This window comes from Sorex fumeus, unplaced genomic scaffold (assembly GCF_029834395.1).
Source record: "Sorex fumeus unplaced genomic scaffold, SorFum_2.1 ptg000030l, whole genome shotgun sequence".
NCBI lineage: Eukaryota > Metazoa > Chordata > Mammalia > Eulipotyphla > Soricidae > Sorex > Sorex fumeus.
In genome coordinates this window covers 14,851,756-14,878,184 of record NW_026606087.1, presented here as the reverse complement: position 1 = coordinate 14,878,184, position 26,429 = coordinate 14,851,756, and the positions used below count along the sequence as shown (strand labels likewise).

General features: G+C 36.5%; 3 protein-coding genes across 3 annotated transcripts; 1 reads left to right on the top strand and 2 right to left on the bottom strand.

The window, feature by feature from the left end:
- Nucleotides 1-2,965: 2,965 nt before the first annotated feature.
- Nucleotides 2,966-3,910, bottom strand: LOC130025466 (olfactory receptor 52K2-like). The gene has a single exon (XM_056116405.1). The coding sequence runs from the start codon at nucleotides 3,908-3,910 to the stop codon at nucleotides 2,966-2,968; it is 945 nt and encodes a 314-aa protein (XP_055972380.1).
- Nucleotides 3,911-10,333: 6,423 nt separating this feature from the next.
- On the bottom strand, nucleotides 10,334-11,278 carry LOC130025332 (olfactory receptor 52D1-like). The gene has a single exon (XM_056116291.1). The coding sequence runs from the start codon at nucleotides 11,276-11,278 to the stop codon at nucleotides 10,334-10,336; it is 945 nt and encodes a 314-aa protein (XP_055972266.1).
- Nucleotides 11,279-24,251: 12,973 nt separating this feature from the next.
- LOC130025465 (olfactory receptor 51G2-like) lies at nucleotides 24,252-25,232 on the top strand. The gene has a single exon (XM_056116404.1). The coding sequence runs from the start codon at nucleotides 24,252-24,254 to the stop codon at nucleotides 25,230-25,232; it is 981 nt and encodes a 326-aa protein (XP_055972379.1).
- Nucleotides 25,233-26,429: the final 1,197 nt, after the last annotated feature.

Genomic DNA, 26,429 nt, shown 5'->3' with positions numbered 1-26,429 from the left:
AGAGTCCAGTTTGTTCACTAAGTTCAGGATCTGAGGGTGAAATTCTTAGAAGAATAAAATAATTGTGTTAATAATAAAATACCAGTAAGAAGAAATATATACAAAAAAGGAACCCGGCTGATATTTAGGTCTTTGTTAAAAATTTCTGCACTGATAAGTTCATTTGTGAGTAACTACAGTCAAATATTTCAGTTACAGTATCAGACTACTAAAAAAACTATAATACAAAGCAAAATTTGTGCTAGATAAAAGATTGTACCGATTTCTCATTGTGTAGTTTAAACCCAAACCTAGAATGATGACTCACTTCCAAATAACAAAATTAAGTCCCAGAATAAGTTTAAAAACTGTTAGAAGATGAAGAAAAAATATTCAGACAAGACATGAGAAGACTTATAAGACTAAGAAAAAAATATTTGCTAGCAAGATAAAATTCACATTTCTAACTCCAGTTATACTTATCTGTCATAAAACATAGTAGAAGCACAAAGGTCAAAATAAGTGAGGAGGAAAATTAAGCAATTTAAATAGACCCAGAAATGCTCAAAATACTAGAACAGATATAGTCACATATAATATTATAAATGTATTATATATCTTTGAAAGACAGTATTCTAGTATACAAGGGGAGAGTAAAAAATTGTTTGACTGGCTAACATAGACTGATAATGTTTGATATACTTTGTAGTTCACTGGTAATGTTCTTTTCACAAGGTTTTTTTCATTTGTTCTGACTCAAAAAACTCACTGGGTGATACCAAGCATACAAAGGCAATTGATTTTACCTTACATTTTTTTTGAGGTGACCAAATGGATTAATGAGATTGACCACAGAACTAAAAAAGAAATAACATTTTTTATTTATGTATTTTTTGCTGTTGCTTCTTGGTCACACTGCTGTACTTAAGGTTTACTCCTGACTTTCTCCTCTGAGATTACTCCTGATGATGCTCTGTGGATCATGTGACATTCCAGTGATCAAACACGGGTTAACTAGGTGGAAGTCAAGAGCCTTATTTTTTTGTACTACCTTTTTGTCTCCCATTTTAGTCAATAAATTTTGTTTTTTAAGAATCTCCTGGGCTAGAGCGATAGCACAGCGGTAGGGTGTTTGCCTTGCACACAGCCAACATGGCCGACCCGAGTTCGATTCCTCTGCCCTGCTCGGAGAGCCCAGCAAGGTACCAAGAGTATCTTGCCCACACGGCAGAGCCTGGCAAGCTCCCCGTGAAGTATTCGATATGCCAAACACAGTAACAACAAAGTCTCCAATGGAGACGTTACTGGGCCCGCTCGAGCAAATCGATGAACAATGGGAGGACAGTGACAAGAATCTCCATACCATTTCCCTAAGAAGCTGCAGCACTGTTCCTAAGTGTTCATCTTAGGAACTAAAGGACATTAACATATATGTGTGTGTGTGTGTGTGTGTGTGTAAGTACATATATATGTGTGTGTGTATATATATATATATATATAGCATCTGTATGTTCCTAGCATCATTACTTATAATAGCCAAAATATAAAATCTATTTAAATGTCATCAGCAGATTAATTAAGATGTTGTTTACCTACATAATGAAATACAACTCAGATTTTAAAACAGACATTACACCTTTTGAGACAATTTTAAGGAAACTTGAGCCATTAAGCTAAATAAATGAAGTCAAGAAGTGAAGGACAATTTCTGTATATTTTCACTCATTTGTGTAAAATAAATAACCAAATCAAACAAACCAGGGAAACACAACCAAAAATAAGAATTAGATTCTGTAAAAATATTAGTGATTACCAGACAGAGAGAGGTAAGAATTGTTACCGAGCATTATTTTGCTAGAGGGAAGGCACTGAAAAATTGTTGAGTGCAGTGAGATTTAGACATATATAGAGGTGGGTGACAGCAGTCTTGACATTTTATAGGTTCAAAGCAAAAGAAAACTAAAAACAAATTTGATTAAATATTAAAACAACAGAAAAAAATAAGAAATGAAATGTTTTTAGGGGATTTTAAAAGTTTTAATGTGTTCCTGGGAATCTGCAAAGTACAGGCTCAGGATTTTTTTAAATATCAAAAGAAAATAAAGAAAAAGGGACTCAAAATAAAAATATAGCCAGATTTTTTAAATGTATGCAAAGTAAAACCATTACTTACAAGACATGACTTGATGCCAGCTATTATAAATGTCTGGAAAAGTCTAATGAATAAAAATAAAACTTCATAATTATTTAAGCATTATAAATTAACAAATAGAAGACAAATAGTCACTTTTAAAAGGCAATAACTAAATAAGAACTATGAAATAGAAAAGTACAGTAAATAAAAAGTAAAGTTTACTACAGATGCTCAAAAGCAGATTTTAGCTTGCAGGGGAAAAAAATAGTACATTTGTGTGAGGATCGATGGAATCTATGCTATTGAAAAAAACAGGAACAATGTGAAATAATTGTCACTGTCACTGTCCTCCTGTTGTTCATCGAACTGTGTTACTGTGTTTGGCATAGCAAATACATCATGGGTAGCTTGCCAGGCTCTGCCATGGGGGCGAAATACTCTCAGTAGCTTGCCGGGCTCTCGAGAGGGGCGGAGGAATCGAACTCGGGTTGGCCATGTTGGCTGTGTGCAAGGCAAACGTCCTACTGGCTGTGCTATTGCTCCAGTCCGTGAAATAATTAACATAATTAAAATAAAGAATTTCAGAGATCAGCAGGTAACAAGAAAATACAAGCAAAATCCCAGAAAACTGATAAAAGCAGTCCCATAATAAAAGTAGAGACAAAATCAACCTTTAAAAAAGAGATTGAAGAAAAAGATGCCAAAAAACTGATAGAAATATTCAATACTCACATACAAGATGGCCTACAGATTCTTGGTAGAATTTTAAAAACAAATACAGTTAGCTATCACTTTTCACAGCTCAACTTTTGAAACCCAAACACAAAATATCAAGAGTAGCATGATGTGCTTTCAAACACATTTTATTGTTAAGAATTTTAGGACTCTCTCCCGAATTCTTTGGGTTTTAATGCCATAAATAATAGGATTCATCATGGGTGGAATAAGAAGATAGATGTTGGCTACTAAAATGTGAACATGTGGAGCAATGTGGTGGCCAAACCTGTGAGTGAGAAAAGAGAAAAAGGCTGGTGTATAAAATGCTAAGATGACCCACACGTGGGAGACACAAGTACTTAAAGTTTTGAGGCGGGCTGCTTTTGATGGAAGACTAAAGACAGTGCGTAAAATAAGGACATAGGAACAAATGATCAATATGAAATCCAAGCCCCCAGTCAGGAATGCTACAATTAGGCTATAGGATCTGCGGATCTTAGTCTCACTGCAAATCAACTTTATCAGAGCCATAAACTCACAATAGGTATGGGAGATGATATTCGTTTTGCAGTAAGAAAGCCACCTCAATAAAAAAGGGTGTGGACTTAGGAGTATAGCACCTCTGAATGCAACACCCAAACCCAAACCTAAAATCACTGTGGAAGTTAAGATAGTAGAATGTCTTAGTGGGAGGCAGATGGCAACGTAGCGGTCAAAGGCCAGAGCCAAAATAAATCCAGATTCCATAGTAGACAGAGAATGGATAAGATACATTTGAGTGAGGCAGGCTTCAAAATAGATCTCTCTATCATTGAACCAGAAAAGGCTGAGTATCTTGGGAAGTGTCGAAGAAGTAAGCATCAAATCAACCACTGAGAGCATACATAGAAAGAGGTACATAGGTTCGTGCAGTTTGTGGTCTGTCTTGATAATTATTAAAAGGGAAACATTTCCTATCAGCGACAGTAGGTAAACCAGGCAGAAAGGGACGGAAATCCATATGTGGTAAGCTTCCAATCCTGGAATGCCAAGTAGTAGGAGGGTGGTAGGTTGAAGATTGGATCTATTTTGAGTAAGCATTATCAAAACAGTAGCAATTCCATGACCCTGTCAAAATTAAATTTCACAATAATTAATATATACGGCTATTTTTTCTTTATTATAGATATGAAGTGCTATTGGCACCAAATTGCATAAGTTGATATAACGTGATTTCCTTGGTAGAATCTGCAATGCATAAACTACATAGAAATATACTTTTGGAAGTAAGAACAACTAGTGGAAAAGTTTATTTCTATTAATAATATATCTTTATGTGCCTGATCTATCTAATCTATACCTGTTGGCCTCTCTTTTTTACAGGTAGTATCTTCTATTTTGTAAAACACATTTAGTAGCAATACTATTATGGTAGTAGTACCTAATGTATTGTTTATTATAAGGATATGTTCTTTCTACCTTCTGAGACAGTAAAAAGAAAAATAAAATCATGCCATAATGTATTAAATGCGAAATTTCTGTACTTACTATATTTTAACTCATCTCCAATGAAAGGCTACATACATTAGGAAAGAAAATCTTGAAAAATACTAAACAAAAATCAGGTCCAGTAAATAAGAAAGTAAAGTGAAGATGATTGAAATAAACTAGATTTATACTGAAAAGTGATGCAACATTTTAAAAAAGGAAGGACCTTATCTTCATAGAATTAGACAACTGAATGGCAAGAAATCATTGAAAGATTATCCAATAACAAAATGAATACACTAGGAGAATATGGTTTTTAGGTTACTAAATATTTGTGCAGTTTTGTAGATGATCATTCACACTTCTCCAGAAGGTTATTCAGCAGCACAATACACTTAACTGATTTTGGTTTTAAGAGTCAACTTTAAATATGATATTAATTCACACATAGGAGCTCACCAGATAAAACAACCTTAAAGTATCTGAGTAATTGTTTTGGAAATATAGTCTAACCATACTGAGTTTAAAACTTGTAACTCATTATTTTGATTCAAATATAAATATACAGAGTTTATACATGATGAAACATTTTTTTTAGTTTGAATAAAACTAAGATAAAAAATAAGGCTTAGTTTGAATAAAACTAAGTAGAAAAATAAGGTTTTGACCCATTTAATTCAAAATTTCATTGTAGATTCAAGTTTAAAAAATTTGTGAACAATTTATATATCTCAGATTAGATATTGAGTTCACACTCTTCTACATTATTTTTGTCAACTTAGGGAGTGGAACCATCACTCTGATATCCCTAAATTATGAGTTTTACCTGCTTAAATCTGGTCTAGATCCTATATCCCAGGTTCCGTCATTCATTCTAACCATAGTTCTTAATCCTCCCTTCTCATTTTAGCTACAATGCTTGTTTATAGCATAGCTTTCTTACCTCTACAATGATTTGGTCTCATTGCTCAGTCCCAGGCATAGCGTAATATTAGCTAAAGGGCATCTAGTACAATTATATTTTTTATCCTGAGGGATTAGAGACCTGTAAAGAATGAATATGACTTTCTCTCATGAGAATTTGATTTTAGTACACAATTTTACTAATCTCTCCTGCTATATCCAAGCAGATTTAGTTTTTAAATGGGAATCATGTTTGTAGTGTTTACACCACCTGAGTCCTGAGCTTAGAAACCACTGAAAAATGATCTCTGGAATTGAGGCCTCATATATTTTTTATTTATTGTATATCTTGCTATTAATGGCAGTCACTTTCTATGAATTAGTACATTATTTTTCCTCATATGTATTATGAGCATAACGTATTATGAAAAGAGCAGGATATTATGGATGCATATGTTTATGAATTAATCAGGGTAACAACATTCAGATTACCCCAAGTCTAAATAGGTACCTAAATCATGTTTAGTTAATATAAAAATAAAAGCAATGAAGGCTCCAGGAAATTTCTTAATCTTCCTGTGCCTGAATTATTTGATAGAGTACAGTATTAGCATTATTATCATGTATAAGAACATCATTATTTATTTTGTTGGGATGTTATGCAAAGACTAAATTTATTTTGCTTACAAATGAGTTTTTGCTCCTCTCATTCCTCCTTCTTACTTCTGAATTTCAGGAGGGATAAACTTTATGAACTATAATTTCTCAGACTGCAGATCGCCTGAATTTGTACTAGGTTTATTGAATGAGTATGATAGTCAAGAATATTATAGACTACAGAAAAAAAGTTATGATATTTGTTCTTGATTTTCACTCTCTTTAACTGTTTTTACTCCAGTGCCTTCTGTACTGACAGAGGACCATATACTAGTGATATCAACTGAGAGACTCAAATATCTTAGATATAATTAAATTATCATTTTTTGGCCTAGAATTGTTATGACATTCCATAGTTTTTCATTTTTGGGAGTTTTTACTGATAAATGTCTGGATTTTCTAGTTACACAATTTATATAAATAATTATTGGTAGTAAAGTTGTCTTAAATATCTTTATTAATCACTTTATATTTGTGTTAAAATAGTTATATTAATTTAATACTATAAGTATTATATTAAGTATAAATATTTGTCTTGTTTTTCATTTTTCAATTAAATATTTCTCCTTTGTTACTGAGACACCTTGATTTATAATACTGTTTATAAAGCTACCGAGAGTATTCGATATGCCAGACACAGTAACAACAAAGTCTCCAATGGAGACGTTACTGGGCCCGCTCGAGCAAATCGACGATCAATGGGAGGGCCTTTACCTTTACCTTTACCTTTAATAAACTATTAACTGGAGCGATAGCACAGCGGTATCTGTCACACCGCTTGTAAGGGCATCTGCCTTGTAAGCCGCCAACATGGCCGACCCGAGTTCGATTCCTCTGCCCCTCTCGGAGAGCCCAGCAAGCTACCGAGAGTATCTCGCCCGCATGGCAGAGCCTGGCAAGCTACCCATGATGTATTTGATATGCCAAACACAATAACAAGTCTCATGATGGAGAGTTACTCGGCCCGCTCAAGCAAATCGATGAACAACGGGAGGACTGTGCTTAGTAATAATAGTTTTATGATAAGCTTTTAACACCTGCTCACCACCAGAGTGTCTGTTCTTCACCAATGTTCCAGGGACCCTTGCCCCAGTTAAGTTCACTTTTGTAGATCAACTCTTCAGTTCTATGCCCTGGGTCATGTTTTTTCTCCCTTAGAAGTTCTTCATATCACACATATGAGAGAATATTTTCCATATTTGGCTCTTTCCTTGTTACCACTGACACTCCATAATAATACATGGCTAATAACTTTGTCAATTGGTTGATATTGAGGAATGATAAATCATTACCTTCCTGCATAATTCTTTATAGATTTAGCAAAGGTAAAAGAAAAATAAGTAATTGATCTCAACATAAGATCATATATGAAAAACCCACAGAAAACATTGTACATAGCAGTGATGATTTTTCATACTCTGATCAATAATAAAATACATGTCCATTATTTTGCCACTTGTATTAAACACAGAACTAAAGCTCTATTTAAATTAATTAGAAAAGACAAATAAATAAAGGGCATTCAAATCTGAGAGGATAACCGGAGAGATAATAGAGATAAGATGCATGCCTTGCATGCAGCTAAGCCTGGTTCAATCCCTGGAGACTCATAGTTTCCCCTGAGCACAGCCAGAAATGATCACTGCACAGAGCCAGGTGGAAGCACTTAGCACCACTGGCTATGCAAAAACAAGAAAACAAGCACACAGAAAGCAACACACACACACATACACACACACACACACACACACAAATTGGGGAATCCCTGTCACTGTCACTATCCTCCCATTGTTCATCGATTTGCTCGAGCGGGCCCAGTAACATCTCCATTGTGAGACTTGTTGTTATTGTAGTTGGCATATTGAATACCTCACAGGTAGCTTGCCAGGCTTTGCTGTGCAGGCAAAATATTCTCGGTATTTTGCCGGGCTCTCTGAGAGGGACGGAATCGAACACGGCTCCGTCGAGCTGGCTGCATGTAAGGCAAATGCCCTACTGCTGTGCTATCACTCCAGCCCTTGCGGAATCCCACATAAAATTGTCTCTGCTTATGGGTGGCATGATTTTGTAAAAAAAAATTATGAAAATCACAGTCATACCTGCTAACGTAATGAGAGCTTACTTGCTGAGGGAAAAACAACAAACAAAATCAGGTGTATATATTTTTAATATATAGCAACATGAGTGATAGAAAATAGTTTGTTTATGAATTGAGATGTAACTTTTTACATGTTTAACTATGAGGCAATAGGGGTTGAAGAGATAATATAGCTGGCATGGTGCTTGCCTTGCAGGCAGCTGATCAATATTTGATCCCTACCTAGCACCCCATATGTGATCTCTGAGCACAGAGTGAAGAGTAAACCCTGAGCCCACCTGGGTGCGGCCAAAACCCTAAAAACAATAAACTATAGGTTTGGTTTCCTAAGGCTAATTGGCAGCAAAAAAAAAAATGCTTAGAAACACTTGCAAAAACAGAACAAAATAAAAGCTCAACAGCAGTATTGAGTCTTCCTTAAAAACTAAAAATAGAGGGTGGAGAAGAGTGCAGAGGTAAGGTGTTTGTCTTGCACATGGTGAACTCTGGTTTGATCTCTGGAACCACCAGACATGATCCCTGAGTACAGAGCTAGGTGAAGGTCCCTACAACCACTAACCCCATCTCTACCCCGCTACCCAAAAGAACTAAAAATAAAGATTCAATATAACCCAGAATTTTTACATCTTGGTATCTATCACGAGGACACAAAAAAATCAGTTTTAAAAGATGCATCCACAACTATATAAATGTTGGTAGTTTGTATAAAAGCTAGGGTGTGGGAGCAACTCAAACATCCAACAATAGGTAAATGGATAAAGAAGCTTTGGTACATATATACAATGGACTATTATGAAAAGGTGTAAGAAAAGATTGAATTTTTGCAGTTTGCTGCAACTTGAAGTGAAATAGCAGGTTAAGAAAAATATGTCAGAAGGAGAAAGACAACTATTAGATGATCTCACACATTTGTGGTATATAGAGAAACAAAACAAGTGAATAGACAATAAAAAACAGTGAAAACCTTTGATCCAAGATTGTGAAACTGAGATTACCAAGAAGGAGAATAGAGAGTGTGAGAAAATGAATACATGAACTAGAGGGACATTTTGGAGATTACTGTATACTTTGATAATAGTGAGAGGTGGTAGATGTTTATTCATACCATAAATCTTAATACTATTGTATAACATGTTACTTTAACTAAAACAATAAAACTATATTTAAAAATAACAAGTTTTTATAACCTCTGACAGTTCTAAAACAGAGTAGCAATATATTTTGAATTATATTTTTAAAAATAATAAAAATACAACTTGTCTAGGAAAGCTGGCAGTAAATAATAAAGAGACATAAATTCTCAGTGTTGATGCTATTAAAACAACTATTTAAAACTAAATTTCAAATCTATGTCTTCCTACTGGGTTCCAAGACACCTAATCAATGAATGAAGTCAACTCATTCTACATGGTAGCTCAGTAAAATGATGATGTTTACTACTAAATATAAAGACAGAAACTCATAACTTTCCATTTCAATTTCCCCAGATTCTAGGATTTTGCATAGTTTTTGAAATGATAACTTGTTTGGAAAAGTTATCATTTTTTTTCTAGGAAATGGGCAGCCCTAGCACTGATCCATGCTTACTTATAGGCTTTTATTTTTCACTTGGTGGAGGGATTCTCCCAGGCTGCTCAAGATAACCAGAAACTAATCATAGTAGTAATTTGTCAGCATATGGCTCAATGCAAAAACATGAGAATACAGTGTTTCTTGAGTCTTGGGTCCATCAGGTTCATTATGATGATGCTCTATAATCACTAGAGTCAAACTTGGCTATGCCTGAAGGGCTGCTAAGGCTATACTTAGTGATACCAGGAGATGTGAGAAGAGAGAGGAGAATGTGATATCAGGTATTGAGTGTGGTGTCAAGTCCCAAACCTGCTGTTGTCTCCAAACTGCTGTTTCTTTGTTCTTATGGGATATTCAATTCTTAATTCAAAATTATAGTGTGTGTACACTATTATTCCTATGTCCTTATCCGTATAAATAATTTTTCGAATTTGTTTTATTTGAAAATTGTTCCAATAAATATCACCCATTCTAAGAAATCACAGTCCCATACATCGAAATTGTTTTAAACTGATGTCTATATGCCGCTCATGATTTAATTCTTTGGAAATTTTTTTGTTTTGTTCTTTTCTTTCCTTACTATTCACACTTTATAAATAAGCTCCAAAACAAAAACACATAATTGGGAAAAGAAGAACAATTTGTCTTATAATATTTATTTCATGGACTGAGTAAAATAACTTTAAATAGAAAATCTGGAATTTACAAACACACAGAAAAAAATTTCAGATAGCTAGTGTTATGAAAATAAGATGAATGTGTTACGGCTAATTCTTGAACCATTAATTTTATTGATGCAACTAAAATCAAGTCACTTTGACCATTAGTGTTCTAAGAACACGCTCCCGTATTTTCTTGGTCCTTACTCCATAAACAATGGGGTTAAGAAAAGGGGGCACCAAAAGATACATATTTGCAATAAAGATATGGATATGGGCAGGTATATTTTTTCCAAAACGGTGAGTGAAAATGGAAAAACCAGCTGTGGAGTAGAAGACAAGAATGACACAGACATGAGATCCACATGTACCTAAAGCCTTAAAGCCGGCTTCTCGGGATGGTAGGCGGAATACAGAGCGAAGGATAAAAGCATAAGAAACAGCAATAAGAATGGCATCACATGAGCCAATAATCGAAGCCATACTGAGGCTGTATCTCTTGGTGGCTCCTATTTCCTTACAGGCCAGTTTCACTACAGCCATGAATTCACAGTAGGTGTGTGCAATGACTCGTGTTCTGCAGTAAGGCAACTGTTTTAGTAGGATAGGGTGTGGGGTAAAGAATGCTACGCCCCGTATCACCACAATAATACCAATTATGATGATGCGGTTGTGGGTGAGAATGGTGGTGTGGCGCAGTGGATGACAAATGGCCACATAACGATCAAAGGCCATTGCCAGAAAGAAGCCGGACTCCAAAGCAGTGAAGCTATGGATAAAAAACATTTGGGTCAGGCAGGCATCAAAGGCAATGTCATGATCTCCAAGCCAGAAGAGACACAACATGCGGGGCAGCGTTGATGTGGAGAGGACCAGGTCAGTGACAGATAGCATACACAAAAAGAGGAACATAGGCTCATGAAGGCTGCGCTCTGCTCTAACCACAGCTAGGATAGTCACATTCCCCACCACGGCCACCACATACATGGAACAGAAGGGAATCCCAATCCAGACATGAAGATGTTCTAGTCCTGGTATGCCCAGCAACAAGAAAGTGAGAGGAGATGGGCGAGAAATGTTGAGAGGAGGCATCTTTGCTTTTATCAGTATGTTTAAATATAAAGTTGGTATGTCGACATGTTCACATCCTGAAACTGAAAAATATAAATATTTTGACCAGAAGAGCCACAAGTGATATGTTGCTTAAAAGAATTAAAATTAATAATCTAAAATATTAAAATTTACTTTTGCTTTATTGATAAATTAGTAATAACATGATGAATTACTGCATTCAAAGTAGAGAAAGACAATATCTATATTAACTCATACTCTAGCGGGGAATTTTTAAGCTCACTTTGTTCTTTTATTTCCTGTAAAACATTTAACCTAAAATATTTCTGCTTAGTTCAACAAATATTTACTGAGTTGTATCATAACACTAAAAGTAATCAAGCAAAATAATCTTTGTGAAAATAACAGGGAGATAGTGGAAAGATGCTTACATTAGGTAGTAGTTTCTAAAAACCGCATTGTCATTTACTGAAGAAATAAAAATAAGTGGTATCTGTTTAAATCTAGATATGATACTAATTTTCTGACATTACTTTTGAGCGAGAATTACATCTATCATTTTCTTCTGCAAAGTGGCATATATTATTAATTGAAAAATAAAGTATTTTGTCTTTATCTTTTTATTTGTTTCTGCAATTTATCTAGCATATGTTTTTTAACCAAGAAAGATATATTTCAAAGGACAATATATTTCTTATCATTAAATGCCACTTACTTCTTTCCAGGCAATCATGTTTCATATTTACTGAAGTAAGTTTATCACAGTGAAAAGTTCTTGAAGAATACAAATATGATTTTTAAGTTATTTTCCTAGAAATGAGTAAATTTTTTTTCAAATATATTTTATAAGGTAAAAACTACCTGGAGTGGAGTGAAAGATAAATTACATAAAAATGAGACAGGTAACAATGTTGAGCTTAGTAAACTGACAAAAGCCTTATTAAATAAATGACACTAAAATAGAAATATAAATATGGTGACTTTGATCCAGAGACGTGATTATAGACATAGGAAAATAGACATAATGCCTCTCTCTCCCTCTCTCCCTCTCTCCTTCTCTCCCTCTCTCCCTCTCTCTCTCTCCCCCTCTTTCTTTCTCTCTTTCTCTCTCTCTCTTTTTCTCTCTCCACACAAAAATTAGGGGGAAAATAAGGTAACAAAAAGTTCAGTTAGAAAAGTAAATAATGATGTGATAAATGAAATTATATTGTTCTTGTGACGAAAAGACTTTTTCAAGATGAGACTCTGTGGCTCAAATAAGGATCCCGAAGCATTTATGAGAAACCACATACCAAAAAGAAATTTTGTAGTCTCTTCTCAAGTCACTGTTATGTTTATCACATAGTCCTTAAAAAGTGCCCATTTCATGTATAATTGCAATAAGTAGAAGTTTTATCTAGTATAGACACTCAAAAACACATAGTTCTAAATACTTTGATCTATAGAAAACGTGATATAATTTTTGTGGCATCATATTTTTGAAAGTACAAACCTGTTACATAAGGAGATTACAAGGTATTCATAAAAATATATTCAGGGATTCATCAAAAGATCCATACAATATAAAATTTGCTCAAAATGAGAATAAATCCACTATGATATTCTTAAAAATGATCTTTGCTTCCTAGAATCTTTCCTTTTCTTTATTTCATCCATAGGGAATAAAAATATTTGCTCTTTAAATGTTAACAAGAATCAATGATTCTAGACTATTTGGAAAATAAAAGATGAAGTTAAAAAATATGTAGTTTTACACATTCTTAAAGTTTTCTTTCTATAACTCAGACTATCTCTTTCCGTACCACACTGGTTTTGCAACAATCTTAATTCACTTTTAAAGAAATGTATTCAGAGCCCCAAAGCAACCTAAACGTGCAATTTATATACATAGCAGCTTCAACATGGTAATCCCAGAGGATAAACAGGAATAACACAGGTCCTGATGGGAGAAGGTGAAATTTATTATGTTATTGGTGAAGATTGAAAATCTTCCTAATTTCATATTAATTATCCAGTTCTCTTAGGTTTATAGCTGCAGTTGTAATCATCCCTTCATGTTTTGATATAATTTTGAAACCTTTTAAGTTCAAACTTTTGGAAAATGAACAGATACAGAGGTTCTTTCTTTCTTTCTTTCTTTCTTTCTTTCTTTCTTTCTTTCTTTCTTTCTTTCTTTCTTTCTCTATGTACAGGGGTTACTCCTGACTCTGCACTCAGGAATTACTCCCGGCGGTAAGCAGGGGACCGCATGGGATGCTGGGAATCGAACCTGGGTCGACTGCGTGCAAGGCAAATACCCTTCCCTCTGTGCTATCACTCCAGCCCTCTTTAGTTCTTTTCATACATCAATTCCACTGCAGTTTCAAGTTTGGAAATAAACCTTGCAGCTAAGAATAAAGTGTGATGATGTATTTAAATTATTAGAAAACTGAAGCATTCTACGCTAAGTAAATCAGCTCCTCAAAAGCACTGCACTGTAGCACTGTCCTCCCGTTGCTTGTCGATTTGCAGGCACCAGTGCCATCTCCATTGTGAGACTTGTTCTGTTTTTGGCATGTTGAATACACCATGGTAACTTGCCAGGCTCTGCTGTGCAGGCGGGATACTCTCTGTAGCTTGCTAGGCTCTTCGAGAGGGGCTTAGGAATCGAACCAGGGTTGGCAGCATGCAAGGCAAATGCCCTACCCACTGTGCTATCACTCCAGCAATATCTCTCCAGATGTGAGGGAGATCTGGCTGCAACATCTGTCACCCCCTTTTTGGTCACCAGGGTTGATTCGGCTGATCTGGCTGGCTAGGCGGGTGTCCCCTTCCTCCCTCACTGCTCCATGTGCATCCCTCTCGAAGCTGCACGCTTGGTAGAAGAGGACGAACTTCCCCAAACAGAGACAGACTGGTCTTCGTTTGAGGGTATACAAGTAGCTGTGCTCCTCTGCTTGAACTTCCAAAAAGCTCTCAAATCCTCAAAAACAGAAAAAATCCCCAAATAAACACAAACTGAAGGGTGTCATCACAATTAGATTTGTTTAACAAAAAATGTTAAAGAGGGAGGAAAAAAGAGCTTAATAGACTGAGTTAATGCTTTGCATATGGGAGGTTTGAGTTTAATCTCTGTCACCACATGATGTACTGGGAGTGACACATCCCCAAGTACAGCCAGCAGTGGTCCCCTGACCAAAAAATAAAATAAAATAAAAACAGAAAGGAAAGAAAGAAATGGTAAATAATTCCACTAATGTTAAAATTATATGAAACTATAGAGTAAATCAAACCTGTAACAAAAATATATAAATTAAACATAAGTGTATATATGCATATTTATACATATATAAAATTAGAAACATGATATACCATATACAGAAATATTTAAATAATGGTCACTGTCACTGTCACTGTCCTCCCGTTGTTCATTGATTTGACTGAGTGGGCCCAGTAAAATTGTGAGACTTGTTATTGTGTTTGGCATATCGAATACGTCACGGGTAGCTTGTCAGGCTTGGCAGTGTGGGCAAGATACTCTGGTAGCTTGCCAGGATCTCCAAGAGGGGTGGAAGAATTGAACTCGGGTCGAGCCAGTAACGCCTCCATTCATCCCAACCCTGAGGTTTTGTTTTTGTTTTTTGTTTTTTGCTATTTGAATCACACTCACTGATGCTCATGGGTTACTCCTGGCTTTGCACTCAGGAATTACTACTAGCGGTGGTTGGAGGACCATATGGGTTGCTGGGAACTAAACCCGGGTCAGCTGCATGCAATGCAAATGCCCTACCTGCTGTGCTATTGTGCCAGCCCCTCAGTCCTGAGATTTTAGCAGCCTCTCTTTACTCGTCCTTCCCAATGCTGCCATATTGGAGGCTCTTTCAGGTTAAGGTGAATGAGACCTGTTATTGTTACTGTTTTTAGCATATCGGGTATGCCAGGGGTAGCTTGCCAGGCTCTGTCATGTGGGCAGGATACACTTGGTAGCTTGCTGGGCCCTCCAAGAGGGATGAAGGCTTTCTTATGTTGATTTTGCTACCAGACTGGGTGCTTTGTCAGCCCAGAGCACATGGGAGTTGGAGAAACAAGAGAGTTGGAGAGAGGGAGAAAGAGCAGGGCAGCAAGATGGAGTGTGGAGAGACTAGAAAGGGGAACAGAGGGAGAAGAATGTAGGGGAAGAATACAGGAGCAGGCATGTGGAGAGAGAGAGCTCTGACTGTGAGATGGAAGGGGGAGAAATGAGCGGGAGAGACAGAAGGAGACAGAAATGAGGATCAGTGAGGGACTAGAATGGGAGGATCAGAGAGACTGGGGGCAGGAGAATGGAATGAACAGCATCTGATGAATCAACCGGCTTGGCCCTCGTTTTGTCCACCATCTGCCCCATGACCCGGGCCATCCCAGCCTGGCGAGTGGCCCGCCCCGCCCCCAAATGCGGATGGAGAGAGAAAGACCTGTTGGGGCCTCCCCCTGGCCACCTCTGGAGATATGGTATTGCTCAAGCGGGCCCAGTAACATCTCCATTGGAGACTTTGTTGTTACTGTGTTTGGCATATAGAATACTCTTGGTAGCTTGCCGGGCTCTCCAAGAGGGGCAGAGGAATCGAACTCAGGTCGGCCATGTTGGCTGCTTGTAAGGCGAACGCCCTACATTAACCAGATTAGTAGATATACCTTCATCTATAGAAATCCAGTGTCCAAGAGAGTGGCCCAAATATGAATGAGCTCTCAGTATATCCTAAAGTCTACCAGAGCAATAATTTCTGAGTATAAGCAATTAGTCAGAGCTATTTTCCTATACATTTTATTAGATATCAAGAAGTAGGAAAATAATGCATATATTTTCCCCAATGTCATCTGTAATACAATAAATCTTTCACTGGAATGTATTGGTCAAAACCACAATTTATAAATATTCTTCTTACATTAAAATCCTTAAAGTGATAAAAACTGAAATTTTACACAATTTTTGATTTGAGTTATATAATTTTATATAATGTAATAAAGATTGGTATCCTAATGTTTGTTTTTATAATTATAATCTTCTTGTCACAAATCCAATACCCTTTTCATTCTGTATTTTATTTAGCAAATTTTATAGGTTCTAGAATACTTTCAATACAATGATGAAGGAAGATAATACTATTCTGTATGTGAATATGATGGGAATGTGATAAAAATGTTTTAAAATGATATATAATGCACATATAAAGCTCTAAATCCTCCACTGATAAGATGCTTTCTGATTTCTTTTTGTACCATTTGACACTGGGAATTTTTTCCTATTCCTCTATTCATTCACAAAGTCAGAATATGCAGTATTTTCTATATACAAAGTAACAGATTATATTCTATGAACTAGACCTATAATAAACTAAGCCATGGTCAAAATGGGTGTCCCCACCCCAGTGAATGTTCATCAGGGGAGCTGGGGGTGATGTTGGGGACAGGTCTCAGGGCACTGTGGTGAGTGGCTGGGCAAAGGGAAAACTCCCTTTTCCAGGTCCCCAGCATAGTCTCCCACAAGGTGCACTGCCAGAACGCACTTTTATGTCTACGCCTCTGAGCCTGAGTGATAGTGGTGGGTCCCAAGTCTCTGCTGGGCTGGGCTATGACTATAGGCGCAGACCTGAGAGTTATTCTGGCTTTTGTTGATATTGAACTGAGCTGCAGGCTGCGGTTAGTGCTGCCACTGATACAAAACTGCAAGTAAAAGTTTCTGATGATAGGCTGGGCCTATCTTGGAAGGGGTGTGGATGAAGGGATATCATGGACACTGGCATGTCCAGTGAGGCACATGTGTGTGACATTTCTTGAAACTTAATTGCTAAGTGATTGGCTTGAAGGCTAGTGGCCCCATGCTGCCACTTTCAGGAAGGATTCATAGTTTGGAGTTGGCTTTTTTCTCCAAAATAGTCATCGATGGGTCTCGCTTATGTGTGTAAGACTTTGGGTTTAACCCCTACCACCAGAAAGAAGAGCAGATAACCCAGAATGAAGCCAATTTAAATTGCATGATGGCGGCAAAAACATTTTAGAAACAATGTCCCCTATTCAAAATCATGTTTTTGTCAAAACATACAAATTAAAAAAAACTGTTAAAAGATTCCAAGTTTTTATTTGTTTGTTTGTCTGGCGGCCACACCAGCAATGCTCAGAGGTTACTCCTAACTCTACATTCAGGAATTACTCCTGGCAGTACGTAGAGATAGCTACAGGTTGCCAAGGATGGAAACTTGTTGGGCCTCATGCAAGGCAAACATTCTACCTGCTGCTGTACTATTGGCCTAGAGTCCAAGTCTTGATAAATAAGAGGACCTAAAAGTACTAGCCTCATACCAAATTTGATGTGCTTCCTCCTTGTCTCACATTGGTTACTGGGACAACATAGGAGAGTTGGTCGGGTTTTTGTCTGAGGTGAAGGAGAGGTCACACCAAAGGCTGGGGAGTGGGAGGCTACTCTTGCTACTGGAGATGAGCGGAGGGTGGCTCCCAGCTGTGCTCCCAGTGATGATACAGGGGATTATTTTCCCTTTTCCTTAGGGGGGTGGGTGTAAGATGTTGTGCCACATCTGGTTGCCGTGGAGGAGACCCTACCTGCCTATGATCTCCAGCCTTTCCCCACCCAACCCGTATGCCCTTTGAGCCATCTCAAATTTGTAATCCTTGACTAACAGAGATGATGGATAGTACAGTGATAAAGCACGTGTCTTGCAGGCATCCTCAGTTTGATCATCCCCTTACTGATTACCCAGGACCCACCAGATTTAATCCCTGAGTACATAGCTAGGAGTATATCTCGAGTACACCTGGATATGCCCCCCCACCGAAAAAATTAAATTAAGTGTGGGCAAGATAAGTAGTACAGAGACTAATGTCATCCAAGTAAGCCATAAATAAGCTCTGCACACTTCTGGGTGTGTCCCCCAGCCCACACAACCCCCCCCCCCAAAAAAAAAACTAGCACTGTAGCACTGACGCACTGTCCTCCCATTTTTCATTGATTTGCTCGAGCAAGCCCAGTAACGTTTCCATTGTGAAACTTGTTGTTACTGTGTTTGGCATATTGGATATGCCATTGGTAGCTTGCTAGGCTTTGCCGTGAGGGCGAGATACTCTCGGTAGTTTTCCAGGCTCTACGAGAGGGGTGGAGGAATCAATCCCGGGTTGCCCAGGTTGGCCGCATGCAAGGTAAATGTCCTACTCACTGTGTTATCACTCCAGCCCCATCAAAAAGTAAGAAAACAAATTTAGTAATATTGTTTTTGTGAAAGAAATGATTACTAAAAAGTATACATTTTATAAAATAAAAAATTTTTGGTCTGATGAAGACTGAATAGATGTAGGAAGATGGTGTCATAAGGATTCTTGAAGCTTGAACATTACAATTGAGACCTGGATGATGAAATGAACAATTTTAGAGGCAGATTACAAGGAAAAGGTATTAGACTCTGAGGTACACAAATCCTGAAGAAGAATTGACCTGGAATTGAGGCAGGGGGGAAATAATACAAGATCATTTATTGCAAAATAGCTACGTATAATAATTATTGAAAATAATAAAATAATATATAGACACAACATGTAAAATGTAAAATCAGGGTCTTCTTAATATTATACCACTTGAATATCCCTTAGATGATTCATGTGCCTGTGAAAACTTCCAATTACCAAGTTGAGCAACTTTGATCCCAAAGTCCCAAAGTCCCTAATGCTCTATTAATGAAAACGGTTCCCTCAGGATTCCATGACTTAAAAATATTCTTTTGTCACAGATACATTAGCTGATAAGCTCCTGTAATCTTTAGGAAAATATCTCCAGCTTGGCCACTGACTCTGTGGGAAGAAGCAAACCTATGAAAGTCAATTATATCATTGGGAAGCTGATAAGACTTACAGAACTTGTGTAAGTATCTTATCTGGGTGGAGAACAAACCAGGAAGAGGAGACAACAGCTAATTTATACACTGAAAGTAGAGAAATAAAGTTTTGATTTTATTTTCTTGAGGATAATAGATCTGAATGGATTGAATAAATAGTTGAATTTTGTAGGAAACCTAGTACCGTGTGACAAAGTAACGTGAAATAAAACGTGGGTGTGTAGGAAAGGGACTGAAAGAAATAAAAACATGAAAAAAATCTCTTTTTTTTTACATGAGCAAGAGAAATGTGTGAAGATTTCACATACAGGTTAGGTTGTTTCATAAGGGCAGAGGGATTTGCCTGGGTTTGGTAAACTTGCATAAAGAAAAGACAGACTAGAAGTAACATATTATGTGGTTGTAGTATTGGAAACATTGGTGGTGTTGGGTTAGAGTAGTCTTGCAAAGGCCCCTTAAAAGGATGCCTAGCTTAACCTTCATCTCAAAGGCCAAGTGGGCAGAGATAATCATCTGTGCCCAAGAAGCTCTAGTGCCTCACAGTTCTGAGAACTGGGCTAGGCACTCCTGACTTGGCCCAGAAAGATATACATTCTTTGCCTTTGCCACCCAAATTCCTAGGATTGCCACATTACTCCCTTCTTGGGATAGTCTAAAATTATTTCATGAACTTTATCTCTATATGATTAACAGAATGTTTTATAGTTGATCCAAATTACTATATGCATTTCTAATCCCTTTTATGTGATCAGCTTAGAATATTACATTTACAATTTACCCAAAATTCTGTGTCTGTCTCCAGCTTTCCAGGACTATGGAAATCTATAGAAAGCAGAAATTTCCCACCCAGAGCACCCAAAATTGTGCCATAAAAGTGCTTCCTAAGAATGCAAGACAGGTCTCTTCCTTCAGAAGCTTCCATATCACTAGTATATTCTCTTTCATAAAAAACATTTTGTTCTGCCTAATCCATCTTGTTCTGATAAATTCTGTTACTGCCACACAGCTTCGACCCAGCGGGGTCAGGGTTTGAACACCTCCTTCTTACTCTTCATTTTGACACTCTAATGTTGGGCTTTTTTTCTTGGTTTTTTTGGGGGGTCACACAGGGGTTCCTCCTGGCTCTGCACTCAGGAATCACCCCTGGCGGTGCTCAGGGGACCATATGGGATGCTGGGAATCAAACCTGAGGTTGGCCGTGTGCGAAGCAAATGTCCTACCCACTGTGCTATTGTTCCAGGCCCTAATGTTGGGCTTTGAAAGACGTTTATTCCTTTCTACAATATCCTTTTCTCTTTCACCTACAGATAGGACCTTATGGGTTTAGCTATAGAACTGACAAGTCTCTGTCAGGAGCGCGGCTCAGACAGGCTTAGAAGTCTTGTCTGATCCGTGGGCGTCTCCCTCAGCTAGAAGGTTCTGGCAGGATTAAGAGTCTCTCTGTGTCTGTCTCTCTGTCTGTCTGTCTGTCTGTCTGTCTGTCTGTCTCTCTGTCTCTCTGTCTTTCTCTTCTTCCAAGGACGAGAAGGAACCTATTGGAATGCTTAAGGAATAGATGAAGGATCAGTCTGTCTGCCCATTTCTCTGCCACTGCTTGGTTCCAGAGCCTTTTTCTCTTTCTTCAAGTCCCAACTTTTGGGGCACTATTTTCTCTCCCTTCTTCATCCTCCTTCCTGGATGGGTGAAGAAACAAAATGTAACTAGCCCCTGTCATTGGCCAGGAGTGATCCCTGAGGGGAGAGCCAGAAGTTAGATCTAGGCACTACTGGGTGTGGATCATAAAAGACTATGTACTTTGTTGATTTTTTAAAAACATGGTCACATACAGAGGTATGAAGATAATATTGTTTTGTTTTTGAGAGAAATTATTAAAATATTTGGTATAAAACATTAGTAGTTACAAATAATGTTAGTAAAGAAAAAGTAGTTAAAATAGTATGTTTTTAATTAAATTATGTAAGATTTTAAAATCATAAAAATACAGTTTTATTTTGTATGTGTTTATTAGTCAAAATTAGTGTGATTTTTTAAAAAGGAAAAAGGGAAATAGCTGGGTTGGTCATACAAAGTTTAAATTCATTAACATTCTACAATATTATAAATGATAATACCATTATAATCATGTCACTTAACTGCAAGAAAACAATTTTGAAAAAGATGTTAAGATATTTTAGTAAGATGTTATGGGACTAGAGTAAAATGTGCAGAATAAGGTAGTGTTGCATTCTCACAATTATTTAAAAAATCGTATTTAAAAAATTGCCTTTCAGTTGATATATAAATCATCTAAATCTGAGGCTTTGACTTCTACCTTAGAAAGATTTTTTTGTTGTGTTTTGCTTTTGCTTTTCTTTTTATTTTATTACATATCTTAAAAGGTTACATATTAAAAGTCTTACTTGGTAACCTGCTTCTTTTCATTTCACCTTTAAATGGTACTTACCTCCACTTGCCAGGGACATTTCAGTCAATAATACTTAAATAGCTAATAAGATATATTAGAGGACTATCTGTAAATTAAATAACTGCACAGTTGATAATCTCATTTCTATACCCTGGCATTCTCTGAGTCACGACTATTTCTAATGCAGTGTTCTCATTGAAAGTGTCCTTCCAAACCTTCCCTGAGCCACTTCTCTGCCTATCTAAAGTTTCTCATTTTAATACGCATCTCTTAATTTTCTACTTGCCTTTCTTTTAAGCAAAATGTTGTAGAAGTGTGAGAAGATAGAACATGTCCAAAGAAGACATGAAACAAATTTTAGGAGAAGCCAGAAATATTGCTCAGAGATACAGCATTTTTACTTGTAAAAATATTATGTAGTCTGCACGAAAATGGTAATTTAAGAGTAACATCTGTAATTCTATTAACTGAGCACATGGGATATTCAATAAGGTGCAGGTTCGGGGTTGTTTATGAACAAAGTATAAAATATTTCCATACAAAAGCTTCAGAAGCAAGGGCTAGGATTCAGACTCTAGAGAAACAGTTCATTTGTTTGCTAGGTGATGTTTCTGAATCTCAGTCTTCTGATTACATAATTTTTTTGCCTTCACATAGACATCTTTGCTGACTTCACACAGACATCTTGTAACTTAATTGTAATAAGAAATTTATAGATAATTTAATTATTATTTCTTTTCGCTTTGGGGGCCACATTCAGCAGTGTTCAGGTCTTACTCCTCTCTCTGTGCTCTAGGATCACTTCTGGCTTGATTTGGGGGATCAAATGGGTTGCTGAGGACCCACTAAAAAGAATTTAAGGTTAGCACCATACCCACTACCTAACTCTCTAGCTCCAATAGATAAATAGATCATGTAGAGGAATCTGACAGTAATCTGAAATATTAGGATAGGAACATGAATTACAGATAAAGTGAAAAAGTGCGGTGTAACCTTTATTTTACTTTAACTATAGTTAATTTTACTTTAACTATAGCTAAAGTTAAATAAAGGCTATACCCTAGAAATTCTCAGTAATAGTCAAATGGATTTTATGAAAAAATCATTGAATCATGTGGGAAAGGGTACAGATTTTTTAATGCAGGGTACAGATAGTTTAATTTAGAAATAGACTTCAGATGTGTGGTTTGCCTGGAAGAATAAGTACAGATTTGTTAGTTCAACAAGTACAGATGTCTCTTGAAGCCTGGCAGATAAAGTACATATTTGTCTGTTACCGTGATAATTAATTACTGGATAGAACTAATTTTGTTGTTGATTATGATATTTTTGACTTATGGAAATATGATGGTAGACTTAAAACTGAAACTTCAAAGTGCTGTCCAGGTCATTATCGTGACTACAAGAGCTGGAGAACAAATGCTGGCTCATTTCCATTCCCACCAGCACTGCAATAAAACTGACATTTAGTATGGCTCATATTCCAATGTGACTTTACACAGGTGACTGAAGTCTTCAAGCCTCAGCCTACTTATATATAACATGTCAATTTAATTTTTTACATAGTTGAGTTATTTTATGGTTTATATTATCAAAATATAAGAATAAGTTCACATTTAGAAAAAACATGTCCAAAAATAGGAGAAATAGAAAACAAATTATGGGGGGCTGGAGTGATAGCATAGTGGGTAGGGTGTTTGCCTTGCATGCAGCTGACCCAGGTTGAATTCCCAGCATCCTATATGGTCCCCTGAACACGGCCAGAAGTAATTCCTGAGTGCAGAGTCAGGACTGATCCCTATGCAACGCTGGCTGTGATCTAAAAAAGAAAAAAAAAGAAAACAAATTATTATGTGTGCATGCCAAAAAATTTAAAAAGGTAATGTAGAATTACAAGGCAGAATTTATTCACAAAGAAATATTTTCCCTGGAATAAAGTCAAATAGTAAAACTATAAAGTAATTGAAGCATAGGTAAGCATATATAAAGTTTTGTAGAAATATATGACTAGATAATCTTGTGTATTGTCTCAAATGGGAAAAAAAACAACAAAATCCAAGCCTAAAGATTGCCAATATTCATTCTAATAATATTCTTCCAAGTGTTCCTGTTAGATGCAAATGGATGTTTAACAAAATAAAGTCAAGTACCTGAAATCGATCCTTATATAAGTCAAGTAAGTTGTGAATTTAAAAGTTTAAGTTAATTAAAATTAACCAAGCTACCAAAATATAAGTGGAAAAATATAAATGTTTAAAATAGAAGGCTAGGGGCTGGAGTGTTAGCACAGCGGGTAACCGTCTGCCTTGCACGGTGGCCGACTGGGGTTCAATTCCCAGCATTCCATGTGGTCGCCTGAGCACCGCCAGGAGTAATTCCTCAGTGCAGAGCCAGGAGTAACCGCTGTGCATCAGTAGGTGTGACCCAAAAAGCAATAAATAAATAAATAAAAAGAAGGCTAGAGGATGGAAAAGGATATCAATATGAATATCCAAAAAACCAAAATCAATATGATACAAATATAGACATAGAACTAAAAAAGTTATGTCATTATATAGTAATAGTGTTGAATTGTATAATTCTTCAGAATTGTTTTTCCAAACTCTAAAAACCTGTACTACAAATCAATTAGAAAGGAATATTTGTCTTAATAAAGAAAGAGTGGAAAACGTGACTCGTGCATTAGTATGATGTTTATTTTTTCTTTCTAGGAGTCCTCTTACATAAGAAAATGACTTCATCAGGCAGTCTCCGTGAAGGTTTTAATTCAAGTATTGGACTACCTGTTTCATTCTTCCTCTCTGGGATTCCCGGCTACGAGAATTTTAATCTACTCATTTCCATCCCTTTTTGTGTGCTATACCTTATTGGAATTGTGGGCAATTGTACAATTCTGCATGTCATCCGCACAGACAAGAGTCTCCATGAGCCCATGTATTACTTCCTGTCCATGCTGTCTCTCACTGACATAGGCATGTCTTTCTCTACCTTACCCACAGTTCTGAGAGTCTTTTGGTTTGATGCTAGGGAGATTGGAATCAATACCTGTATAGTTCAGATGTATTTTATTCACACTTTTTCGCTGATGGAGACAGCTGTGCTCCTAGTCATGGCGTTTGATCGGTATGTTGCCATATGTGACCCTTTGAGATATTCCAGCAAACTCACTCCAAAGCGCATTATCTGCATGGGGGCGATCACTGTAATCAGATGCTCCATTGTCAACCCTGTTGTTATTGCTCGTATCCCTACATTTTCCTACTGTCGTTCCCGTGTTCTCTCCCACTCTTTCTGCTTGCATCAAGATGTCATCCACTTGGCCTGTTCTGATATTTCTTTCAATATTTACTTTGGCTTGTTTATTATTGTCTCTTATTGGGGTTTAGATTTTCTAGGAATCGTTATATCTTATGCTTTTATCCTCCACTCTGTGTTAGGGATTGCATCTGAGGGAGGGAAGCTCAAAGCCCTTAACACATGTGTTTCTCACATTTGTGCTGTGCTCATTCTATATGTACCAATGATAGGGCTATCTCTTGTGCATCGCTATGCAAAACATTCCTCCCCCATTATTCACATAACTATGGCCAATATTTACCTGCTTGTCCCACCTGTACTAAACCCAATTATTTATAGCATCAAGACAAAGCAGATCCGACAAAGGATCTTAAAGATATTATCAGGTGAAAAAATGGGGCAAAATCAGACTTAGAAAAATATCATAATCCCTATTATCTATATTAATATGAATTTTCTTCATACTAAAGAGGTCAAATTTAAAACTTCTTGTTACAATTGATGCATAATTATTCCATGAACATTAATAAATTCTGTATGCTCCTTCATGGAAAATATGCCTTTACTTTTCTCTGATCATTTCCTAGGTTGAAAGCATCTCAGTCTTCTTGTGCAAGAAGATTTACTAAGAGCAAGTGTACTTCATTAAAATTATTTTTGCCAAAATTTTTCAGTCAGATTGAAAAGAAGTCCAAGCTTCCAAATTATAACCAAGATTTATGAAATCCACTTACTTTCAAAGGCACCAAGTATAAGAAACAGTAAAATTGGTATAACTAGGTGCTTTTACTTTTTTTTTTTAGTTTGGACCGCATCTGTCTCTGTTCTAGGGATCCTTGTGGCAGACTATGTAATGCTAGGGATTAAACTGGCACAAATACTTGAAAGGCAATTTCCTTACCTCCTATACTTTATTTTTAGTTCTAATTATTTTTTTAGGCAAATAGACACAATTCCTTTCTAAAAGAAAACCTTTTATGGTAAACCAAACCAAATTCCTATCTGATTTTTAAGATTGTACATTAAAAATTGTTCACTTGTTTCCTTTACTTTCATTTAGATTTAATATCTAAAAAAAATCTTAGACAATATATGCATTGTTATTGCTATTGTTATTGATATTTCTCCATGGAGAAAACTTACAAGATAAACTAAGACTTCACACTATAATTTATTCACCTTCAAATGGAAAAAATATGCATAAAACCCTTTGTTCAGTGTACTTTTTTTTAACTGAGCAGACTATCTTAAATGCAGAATTTTAGAATGTACAGCAAAAGAAAAAATATTTATCATTTATTGTATCTGTTTAAGTTTCTTGAAGTCACATTCAATTTTTCAGGAAATGAGAGTTGTTGGAGTACAAGAAGCTTAGGTTTACCTGGTTACACCCATCAATCTGGTTACACCCATCGTAGTGCTCCAGAGGCACTTCCACTTCCATTGTGTTTATCTGTAAACAGTCTTCACTATGCTCTCTTTCCCACCCAGTTAATCAGCTTTCCCCTTAATCAGACTTTGTTAATTTGTAAGATCAGTTTCCCAGAAATCTATGATTTTATATGTATGAGTGAAATATTGCCTTTCTCCTCTCCTTATGCCTTATAAACAG